Source organism: Felis catus, chromosome A1, assembly GCF_018350175.1.
Source record: "Felis catus isolate Fca126 chromosome A1, F.catus_Fca126_mat1.0, whole genome shotgun sequence".
Taxonomy (NCBI): domain Eukaryota; kingdom Metazoa; phylum Chordata; class Mammalia; order Carnivora; family Felidae; genus Felis; species Felis catus.
In genome coordinates, this window is record NC_058368.1 from 135837549 (window position 1) to 135849223 (window position 11675).

Consider the following 11675-nt stretch of genomic DNA (forward strand, 5'->3'; position numbering starts at 1 on the left):
TTTCTGTATTTCTGCTTCATTCTCTCCTCACTCCAGGCATCCTTCTTGTTTTAGGCTATTATCTCTCAGTTTCTTCTTTCCAGGTGGTTGAAAATTTGAGATTTCTAAATGGAAAATTTCATGCCACCTGAAGATGAACCTGGCATCACTTAGGTGGAAATGAAGACACCCTCTGTCCTTGGATCCTCTTACCTCTGAACCTCAGTGGCTATTCCCACTGATACTTTCCCTTCTACACTTTCTTTTCCTTCTCAACATTCATTTGCAGCTTCCTGCATCAGGGAACAGGGTCTGTGTTCTCTTGTGCAGAAAGCAACCTCATCCTACATCGTAAATAAAACAGTAAAGATCTCTATATTGAGAATGAGGATCAAAAGAAAGCAACTCAGAACTGAAATGGTGAAATGCAGAGTGCTTTGAGAACTGGAATATTTTAATACTAGAGAAGCCATAATTCAGGCATCAGAATTCTAATTTGAGTTCTTAAGAATAGTGATAGTGAGGCTACTAACTATATACATATAGTAGCAAGGCGCTGTAGTAGTGAGGCAACTTACATAGGTCTCCAGTTGCTTTGTTTTTATTTTTAATATCTTACTTAGTATGTTTGGTATCATGTGCCTAAAGTATTGGAAAAAATCTTCAAATGAGTGGTTCTGTATAACTTTAAGGTGATGTTATTTTTAATAATTCCAGAATTTTTTTTTTATAGGAGCATCTTTAACAGAATTAGATTCCCCCCGTTTGCCTTCACATTTATCAGAGTATGAAAGGGATACCTTACTTGTTCAACCTGAGGTAAAATCTTTAATAACATATACTACTTTTTCCAGAATATATATTAGTTACATTTATGGAAATGTCCGTTTAACCACAGAATTTTCACCAAAATAATATGTGTATGCTTCTTTTTATAGGAAGTAGTAGAAATGTCACATATGCCAGGAGAGTTATTTAATTTATATCTTCACCAAAACTACTTAGATTTCTTCGTGGAAGTAGATGATGTTATGAGAGCCAGTGAATTTCTGAGTTTTGCAGATATCCTCAGCGGTGACTGGAATGTAAGACCATTTGACTTAACCATTTTTGTTTATGAATGTTTCCTCCAAATGGAGAAAGTTTGCTTTTATTCCTCATTATTGGACATCTTATGTAACTTCTTAATAACAATGATAAAATTATTTAATCCAACTCAGTGTTTCTAATGACACCGGTTAATCTGATTTTTTTGGTGATAATATAACACTAATTTTTTCTGAAGTTATTTTCTGATTATAAAACTAATATATTCAGAAATTTTGACAACCATTGAAAAGTAGATAGGGAAGAAGTGTGTTTTTTATACTTTCTTTTACTTTTTTAAACAATTTTTTTCATAACTTTCAAATTATTCACTATAAAATTTATATTTTTTTCTTAACATTTTAACACAGCTCTGATCAATGTAATAGCCACTAGCCACATATGGCTATTTACATTAGGTTAAATTTAACTTAATTTAAAATTCAGTTCCTCAGTCACACTGGCCACATTTCCAGCATTCCATAGCTGCATTTGGCTAGTACCACTGTGTTAAACAGCTAGATACAAAATGTTTTTGTTACAGAAAGTTCTTTTGGACAACATTGTTTTAATATGTTAATATTTCTGTTATAAATTTGAAATAGTATTAATTAAAATTGGAAAAGATACAGTGAAAAACATGTATGATATGGTTTCTGTATTTAGAGTTTCATTATTCAGCAGTTGTGTTTGCTTAATTTTTCTTATATTTTTTATTTTAAAATTTTCTAACCTGTAGACGAATGGAAGAATAGTATGATGAATGCCTATATACCCTTAGCTTTTGTTCACCAATTTTTCACATTTTGCTACATTTGCTTAATCTCTATGTGTTTATACACTTGTTTTGGCCCAATAATTGGAAAGTAATTGCAAACATCATGTCACTTAATACTTATCCATGTGTAAGGACCTTGCCCTATTATAACCATAATAGCTTTTATCACACTTAAGAAAACTAACATTGGGGCCCCTGGGTGGCTCAGTTGGTTGAGCATCTGACTTCAGCTCAGGTCATGTTCTTACAGTTTGTGAATTTGAGCCCCGCATCAGGCTCTGTGCTCACAAGCAGTTAAGAGTCTGGAGCCTGCTTCAGATTCTGTATGTCCCTCTCCCTCTCCCTACCTCTGCTCATGCTCTGTCTCCCCCAAATAAATAAATATTTAAAAAAAATTTAAAAAAAGAAAACTAACATTCATTCAGTAACATATTGTCATTATTTCGATTTCCCCGGTTGTCTCAAAATGTATTTTAAGTTATTTTCAACACCCATATCCAAGATCCATAGTTCACACATAGTGGTTGATTGTTATGTCTCAGTTGAATTTGATTTAGGTAATTTTGTAGCTTATTATTTTCAGGGTTGTGGTAATGTTGGAAAAAGTGAACATTAAATAAATATGGTTGGTGGTTTTTTGGCATCAGCAAGATGAATAGCACTACTTTATAAATCTCTCATTTTTGTTATTTTACATTTTGTCTTCTTTTTTAGATGCGCTCCTTACTCAGGCAATATACTACATCCATAGCTACGAGGGGTGTGATGCATTCCAATACAGCACGAGGATTTGCTCATTGCCAAGGAGGAGGATCAGGTTTTCGACCCTTGCACAAGCCCCAGTGGTTTTTCATAAATAAAAAGGTAAAGAAAAAAAAAAAGAATTGTGTACTTTTAGTAGGTAAACTTTATGGCATGTGAATTATATCCCAATGAAGTTGTTACTTTTTTTTTTTTTAGTTTTGAAAAAGTGTTTTATTAGTAGTAAAAAATAGTTGTTAATTCCCACAATTTTCTTCAAATTACATTAAGACATAAAAAGGACACTCTTCTTGAATACCCAGTTATTATTTTTAAGGAAAAAAAGCACTCAAAATTTGAAAGCTTATATTTTATTTATTAGTTGACTAGTAGTGAATTCAAAATATCATTATAATTATATTTTAATGTTTATTTATTTCTGGGACAGAGAGAGACAGAGCATGAACGGGGGAGGGACAGAGAGAGAGGGAGACACAGAATAGGAAACAGGCTCCAGGCTCTGAGCCATCAGCCCAGAGCCTGACGTGGGGCTCGAACTCCCGGACCACGAGATCGTGACCTGGCTGAAGTCGGACGCTTAACCGACTGCGCCACCCAGGCGCCCCTCATTATAATTATATTTTAATTTTAATTGAAAATAGGGGCATCTGGCTGACTCATTTTGAAGAGCATGAGACTCTTGATCTCAGAATTGTGAGTTCAAGCCCCACATTGAGTCTAGAGAAGGAAGGAAGGGAGGGAGGGAGGGAGGAAGGAAGGAAGGGAGGGAGGAAGGAAAAAGAAAAAAAAAAAGAAGAGAAAAGAAAATAAAGAAAAGAAAGCAATCCTGGCTTCTAACCATCTGGACAGATTATTTTACCTAATGTACACTTCATTTCCACAGCTTTAAATGCATTGGATTGAATTAGAAGTTAAAAATAGGCGGTCCCACAAGTTGAATACTACACACAGAGATTTTTTTTTCATGAATTTCCAGTCTTTAAAAATGAGTATAATAATTCAAACTCAGATATGGATTTCTGGCTCAGAATGTCTGGACTCTCCTGAAATAAATGCAAAATAAGGCAACACTGTCCTATATTTTTACATGGCAACAATCTGGCCGAGCCAAATAGCATCTCCCCCTTGAAGATGGGAGTGATGGGTACCTTCCCCAGCTGCTTCACTGCACTGATTTATGTACCTGCCTGTCTCCTAAAGCATCTGAATTTGTGACGCAGAACTGCATCATCTCTAAGATATCTTCCAGTTCTTTTTAAAAAAAATTTTTTTTAATGTTTATTTATTTTTGAGACAGAGGGAGACTGAGCGAGGGAGGGGCAGAGAGAGAGGGAGACACAGAATCTGAAACAGGCTCCAGGCTCTGAGTTGTCAGCACAGAGCCCGATGCGCGGCTCGAACCCACGAACCATGAGATCATGCCCTGAGCCGAATTCAGATGCTTAACCGACTGAGCCACCCAGGTGCCCCACATATCTTCCAGTTCTTAAATCATATGGCGAAATAGGAGCCTGTAATTCATTACCTAAGACATTTTTTCCAAAGATTTCTTGGGGAATTTCATGACTTGTAACGAATTTGTATCCCTTATTGACTTGCTTTGCTATTTATAGCACTTATATTAATTTTGCCTTATAGTTACATATGAATTGTTTGTAAAACCATAAGCTCTTTGAAGGCAGATTGTACTTGTGTCCTTATCAGCCTAGCATTGTACCCGTGTTAACTAAAGAATACTAATTCTTTAATTGAGAACAGTATCCTCACATAATTTGTGATGTATGCTCATAAACAGAATTCCTTTGATTTTTAAGGTTTATTTTCCTTCTACCTTAAGTCTCTTAAAAAATTCTTGTTGCTGTTATGTCAAATATGAAATAGTTCTATAGGTAAAATGCTTTATTAGATAAGGCTAGAACAATTATAAAAAACTAATCAGGTAAACTCTTAAAAGTATGTTTGTGGTATGTATAAACACATTTTGTGTTACAGTAAACTTCATTTGTCTAGGAATACATCTCCATTTGTTTTAATTTTATTTTTCATTTCATGTTCCCCCCCACTTCTATACAGTATCGGGAAAACTGCCTGGCAGCAAAAGCTCTTTTTTCTGACTTCTGCTTACCAGCTTTATGCCTCCAAACTCAGCTGTTGCCATACCTTGCTTTGCTAACCATTCCAATGAGAAATCCAGGTAATAACATGCGTTTTTGTTTAATCCAAGAAGTAGTGTTTTGTTAATTTGAGAGAGAGAGAGAGAGAGAGCGAGCGAGCAAGCGCGAGTGGGGCAAAGGGGGAGAGAGACATATTAAATTTTTTTTTTTAATGTTTATTTACTTTTGAGACAATGTGAGAGACAGAGTGCAAGCAGGGGAGGGGCAGACAGAGGGAGACACAGAATCCGAAGCGGGCTCCAGCCTCTGAGCTGTTAGCACAGAGCCTGACGTGGGGCTCCAACTCACGAACCGTGAGATCATGACCTGAGCCGAAGTTGGATGCCTAGCCGACTGAGCCACTCACATGCCCCGAAAGAGAGATAATCTTAAGCAGGCTCCATGCTCAGTATGGAGCCCCACATGGGACTTGATCCCATGACCCTGGTATCATGACCTGAGCCAACATCAAGTTGGACGCTCAACCAACTGAGCCACCCAGGCGCCCCCAAAAGTAGTGTTTTATAACCTTATCTTTTTAAAGTCAACTCATTGCTACAATCTAGTGAGACTAAATTTTTTTTCCATTATTTTTTGATCTAAAATTAACACGTTTCAGATTTGGAAAGGAAGAAAGAATTCAAATAATAATAGAAGTTAATAAAAAGAAAAACTAATAACCACAGGTAATTTCTTTTGAAAGATTGATGTAAGTTCTTCCTGACGTTTTTCTGTGCATATGCAAATATTAGGCATATGCTTTAATTGGCATATATCACTTACCATGGATAGCACTCCATATGTTATAAATTAGTATTCAGTCAGCTCCGCAGACTGGGAAGTCCAAAATCAAGATACAAGCAGATGGTGAAGGCCTCCTCCCTAGCTTATAGATGGTCATCTTCTCGTATTCTCACATGGCAAAGAGCAGAGCAAGAGAGAGGTCTCTGTGATGTTCTTTTTGTAAATGTCAGAAATCCAGGATCATTTTATACTTTCTCTGCCCTAGTACTAGAATCAGGAATTCCAAGGAGCCCTGGTTCCTCTTAGTGGAAATGGTATTTAGAATTTAGGATCTGGGAGCACCTGGCTGGTTCAATAGGTAGAGCGTGTGACTCTTGATCTAGGGGTTTTGAGTTGAATCCCATGCTCGGCGTAGAGCCTACTTAAAAAAAATTTAGAATCTGTCACTAGGTATGATCATTGGTATTGGAGTATCATTGTGTCTATTCTTTTTCAATGGAACAAAGCTAGGAGATTGTGTGTGTGTGTGTGTGTGTGTGTGTGTGTGTGTGTGTGTGTGTGTGTAAGTTCTTATGTTTTTCTGTGCATATATGTGTGTACCATGAGTTCACGCCCGTACATTCATTTTCAGCCTAACACTACAGAGTTTATTTTAACCTTTCCCAATTCAGTAACTCGTACTGGTTTAGACAGCTTACATTGAAATTATCTGGAAAATCATTTATCCACTAGTTAAAAATTCAGATTATAGGATCACAATTCATTTTCCCATATGAAAAAGCTGTTTTTTAAAAAATCCTGATTCTGTTCTGGAGTGTATCTTTAAAAAGGTAAATATTGGAGCGCCTGGGTGGCCCAGTCAGTTGAATGTCCAGCTTTGGCTCAGGTCATGATCTTGTGGTTCATGAGTTCAAGCCCCACGTCAGGCTCTGTGCTGACAGCTGAGCCTGGAGCCTGCTTCAGAATCTGTCTCCCTCTCTCTCTGCCCCTCCCCTGCTCGCGTGCGCACTCTCTCTCAAAAATAAATAAACATTAATAAATAAATAAATATTTATGAGCCCTCATAGTGTTGCATTTACAAACATTGAAAGGTGTATAAAATTCATTCAAAAATAAGATGTTCTGGGGGTTCTTGGCTGCTCAGGTGGTAGAGCATGCAACTCTTGATTTTGGGGTCATGAGTTCAAGCCCCAAGATGGACATGGAGCCTACTTTAAAAGAAATTTTTTTTGGATTTTTGTTTTTATCATTTTTTTCCCCATTTACTGTGTCATTTTAGAAGTTATTTCTTTATATTTTTTCTGCTCCTATCTCTGTCTTTTATTCTGGTCCTCCATTAGTGTTTGTTGGTGTGCTTAAAGATATCCCACTTTCTTCTGCCAACATTGGTCATTTGTTTTCACTCCATTTTCTCTGATTGTGCAATCTTTATCAGTCTCTGTTCAAGTTGACTGATTCTTTTGCCAGTTCAAATCTACTATTGAACCCCTGTAGTGAGTCACTGTTCTGGGTGAGTGCTCAAGTGGGGGTAGTCTCTGATCATCTTGGCTGAGCCCCTCCTAGCGTGGACCCTCCTGGCCCTATGAATGAGCTTGGGTGAGGGCCAGTGGCAGTTAGAGGAGGAGGCAGTATTCTCGGCCTGCTGTGCTACTAGGATAGAGCTTCCATGCCAAGGGTTGGAGAAAGGGAGTCCCGAATTCTAGGCTGGCCACAGGAGGGAGGAAGTCCTATGGGTTCTTAGCCGTACCTGACCTGGAGTGAAGTCTCTCTAAAGCTGAGGAAGTGAAGGGGTGGGTCCTGGTTCAAATGCCACACTCTTGCTGTTAGATTTTCCTGAAAAAAAAAAAATGTTTCTTCACAGCATAAAATTTATCATCTTAAACCATTTTTAAGTATATAGTTTACTAGTGTTAAGCTTACTCACCTTGTACAACCAATCTCTAGAACTTTGTCATTTTGCAGAATTGAAACTACACACATTAAATGCTAACTACCTCCTACTCCCTGTCCACCACCTATCTTCTCTCTCTGAATTTTATTTTTAATTTTTTAATGTTTATTTATTTTTGAGAGAGAGAGACAGAGCATGAGCAGGGGAGAGGCAGAGAGAAAGCGACACACAGAATCTGAAGTAGGCTCCAGGCTCTGAGCTGTTGGCACAGAGCCCGACGCAGGGCTTGATTTCATGAACCATGAGATCATGACCTGAGCCAAAGTCAGATGCTTAACGCACTGAGCCACCCAGGCGCCCCTGTGTCTGAATTTGACTACTCTAGGTACCTCACATAAGTGGACTCATGCAGTATTTGTCCTTTTGTTACTGACTTGTTTTACCTAGCATGTCATCAAAGTTTTTATTATAGCATGTGTCAGCATTTCCTTTTTAAGGCTGAAGAATAACACATTGTATATACCACATTCTGTTTATCCATTCTTCTGTTGATGGACACTTAAGTTGCTTCCACCTTTTAGCTATTGTGAACAATGCTGCTGTTAACATGGGTATACAAATTACTCTTTAAGACTCTGCTGTCAGTTCTTTTGGGTGTATACCCAGAAGCGGAATTGCTAGATCATGTAGTAATTCTGTTTTTAATTTTAAGGAGCTGCCTTACCATTTTCCACAGCATTTATACCATTTTACATTTCCACCAACAATGCCCAAGGGTTTCAGTTTCCATACATCTTTACCAAACCTTTTTTTTTAAATTTTTTTATAACAGACATCCTAAAAGATATGAAATGGATCCCATGGTTTGATTTGAATTTTCCAAAAGATTCGTGATTTTGAGGTTTCTCCTTCCTTCCTTCCTTCCTTCCTTCCTTCCTTCCTTCCTTCCTCCCTCCCTCCCTCCCTCCCTCCCTCCCTTCCTTCCTTTCACGCAAGGGGGAGGGGTAGAGGGAGAGGAAGAGAATCTTAAGCAGGTTCCAAGCCTGGCATGGAGCCCAATGCAGGGCTCTATCTCATAATCCTGAGATCATAACCTGAGTGGAAATCAAAAGTTAGACATTCAATCAACTGAGCCACCCAGGTGCCCTAAGTATCCCTTGCTTGTTGGCCATTTACATATCTCCTTCAGAGAAATGTCTACTTAAAGCTTTTTTAAAATCTCTGTTTCAGCTCAAATTTCTTTTATCCAAGATATTGGAAAGCTTCCTCTGAAGCGACACTTTGGAAGGTAAGCTGTTTTAATTTTCGAAGAACTGTTACTGAAATGTCCACTGAATGTTATCTACTTATTCAGTATACAACCAATAAAAATTTATCTGTAATCTTCCAGTTAACAAATCTTACGTATTTGGAAACCTCTTTTAACCTTTCCTCCCAAGATGTTCTTAGTTTATTTTTTTTCCTAATATTTTTTTAAAATATTTATTTTTGAGAGAGAGAGTTGGGGTGGGGAGAGACAGAGGATCCGAAGTGGGTGCTACACTGACAGCAGCAAGCCTGATGCAGAGCTTGAACTCACAAACTGTGAGATCATGACCTGAGCTGAAGTTGGGCAACTGACCAAGCCACTCCAGTGCTCATTAGCCTATATTTAAAGCCTGCAGGAACCAGGAACTACCACAAAAGCACTGTCTTTTTTAAACTTCCTTATTTTAAAAGATTCAGACAAATAAAACCTAGATGTAGAGAGGTAAATCTGTATCTGTGCTATTCATTTTATTGCAAAATGACTGCTGGGCTGATATCAGTGATTAATACACCTATATTTCATTTCTTCTTAGCTTATCTGTAAGATCAAATTATGTGTTCAGGCATTTAATTATTTATTAATGTTTTATTTTACTTTTTATCTTACTTTAGAGAGAGAGAGCACAGATGGGGAAGAGGGCAGAGAGAGAGAATCCTAAGCAGGCCCCACTCTCAACTTCAGAGCCTGATGCAGGGCTCAGTCCCACGACCCTGGGATCATGACCTGAGCCAAAATCAAGAGTCAGATGCCCAACCGACTGAGCCATCCAGGCACCCCTGTACTTAGGCATTTTTTAAAGGTTTAAAAGGGCTTTTTAACTGCTCTTATTGGTTCAACTACTTGATCTATCTTGGGAGACAGGATTTGTCAGTGCTACTTACTACAGTGACTAGTACTTTATCTTTCATTCATTGTGACCATATTTAACCTTATCATTGATTCATGTTGACAATATTAAATATGAATATTTAGCTTGACATTTAATATTAATATTTAATAGTTCTCTAGTTTCCTGTAATCCAACCTACACCTTATTTGTGTACATTTAGCTGATTTCCAACTTTATCATAGCTTTTCTTGTAGCTTAAATCATTGCTGTTCCTAGGTCATGTAGTAATTCTGTTTTTGATTTTTTAAGGAGCTTCCTTACCATTTTCCACAGCAGTTACACCATTTTACATTTCCACTAGCAATGCTCAGGAGTTTCAGTTTCCACATATCTTTGCCAAGTCTTTTTTTTTTTTTTTTCTATTTTTTTTATAACAGACATCCTAAAGGATGTGAAATGGCATCAAATGTTATTTACATAGGATGTATTCCTAGAAATGAAGTTGCTGGATCAATGGTCATACACTTTTTTGAAGCCTTTGCTCTATATTACCAGATTGCTCCTAAGAATATTTTGCTAATTTTATGTCCCCTTACAGTGCATAAACATATTCTTTTCTCCTAACTCTTGACACTTCTGGGTTTTTGTTACTTACTTGGGGCACCTGGCTGGCTCAGTTGGAAGAGCATGCAACTCAATCATGAGATTGTGTGTTTGAGCCCATGTTAGATGTAAAGATTACTTAAATAAATAAAAGATAGGTAGGTACGTAGGTAGGTAGGTAGATAGATAGATAGATAGATAGATAGATAGATAGATAGATAGATGGTTTTGGCCTGTCTTAAAGATTATAGTACTAGTTCATTATTTTAATTTCATTTTTTAAAATTATTGATTAGGTTGAACAATTTGTTTACTTACCATTTGTACTTTTTTTTATGTAAGTCGTCCGTGTTTTATACCCATTTTCTATTCTGTATTTTCTTTTTAATTTGTAAGAACTCTTTACAAGTTTTTGTATTATAAGTTGTAATGATTTATTCACATTTTGTCATTTACCTTTGTATTTTTGTTTATATCATTAAATAAGCTAAAGGGCCTGGCTAAACAGTGAGCACAGTGAAAGTAGATGCAAAACTAGAGGTGGCTTCATAATCATCACACATATGGTGTAATTTAAAGGCATCCCCTTATTTGGTTATTATTGATGCCTGCATTATGAATCTGGCAGGTTGAAAATGGAAGCCCTGACGGACAGGGAGCATGGAATGATAGACCCTGACAGTGGAGATGAAGCCCCGCTTCCCGGAAGGCAGCCTGCAGAGGAAGCTCTGGGTGAACCCACTCAAACCACTGAAACTGAAACATGCTGTCTTCCTTTGAGTCAGAATAGTGGGAGTGAACTGCCTGCCAGCCAGCCTCAGTCCTTTTCAGCGCAGGGAGACCTGGAAGATGAAGAGATGATCATAGAAGACTATGAGAGCGATGGGACATAGAAACCAGCCTGCCCATCATATTGCTACTGGGCAGATTCATTTTCCTTTTATTCAGTGGTACCTGAACAGAGATAATATACTTTTCAAGTGAATGACAGTTCAATTCTTCACCCTCGTATTTCAGCACAAGAAACTGACTTCTCTGTCATTTTGAAGTAAACAGAAGATCAAGCTTCAAATAATACCTTAATTTTGTTTTCTCTAGTATTTATTGAGTCTTGTGAGTGGTGCTGGGAGTAGGTCAGTGTGTATGAAGTGTGTTTGAACATTATGCCAAATATCAAACAATGTGAAGGAATGATTCTGAATATTAAAACTTGATGGGGCTGTAAATACAAATTATAAAAGTTTAGTATGCAGTGATGAGTGTAAATAAACTTTGTGCCTTATCCACAGTTTCTCTATGGTCTCTAACTTCTCAAATACCATTTTTATATGCTGTACACTGGACTATTTTAGATACTTTATGGAAAGTAATTTATATCAAAATTAAAATGTTGAATTTCTTTTCGTTTCCTCTTTTAGTATTTCCTAACATGTATTGTCGGCAAGGTATCATTGGGCATAATACATGAATCTCCTTTATGCATTGTTAACACTTTTCAGAAAAGTAAGAGAACCTTGCAAAGAGAACTCTGGAGGTCCGTG

The 11675-nt window shown here is 37.3% G+C and overlaps 1 protein-coding gene across 6 annotated transcripts in view; it reads left to right on the forward strand.

The window, feature by feature from the left end:
- RAD17 (RAD17 checkpoint clamp loader component) overlaps positions 1-11533 on the forward strand; it is a 65065-nt gene extending 53532 nt beyond the window's left edge. For 5 of the 6 annotated variants that reach the window (XM_045061669.1, XM_011283905.4, XM_019835099.3 and 2 more), the window contains 6 exons: positions 713-798; positions 918-1064; positions 2558-2707; positions 4679-4799; positions 8624-8681; positions 10763-11533. In XM_045061669.1, the coding sequence (XP_044917604.1) occupies positions 713-798; positions 918-1064; positions 2558-2707; positions 4679-4799; positions 8624-8681; positions 10763-11027 (827 nt within the window). In that variant the 3' untranslated portion in view covers positions 11028-11533. The remainder of the gene's footprint in view (positions 1-712; positions 799-917; positions 1065-2557; positions 2708-4678; positions 4800-8623; positions 8682-10762) is intronic. The other variant, XM_045061672.1, reaches the window with a different exon arrangement.
- The last annotated feature ends 142 nt before the right edge of the window (positions 11534-11675 follow it).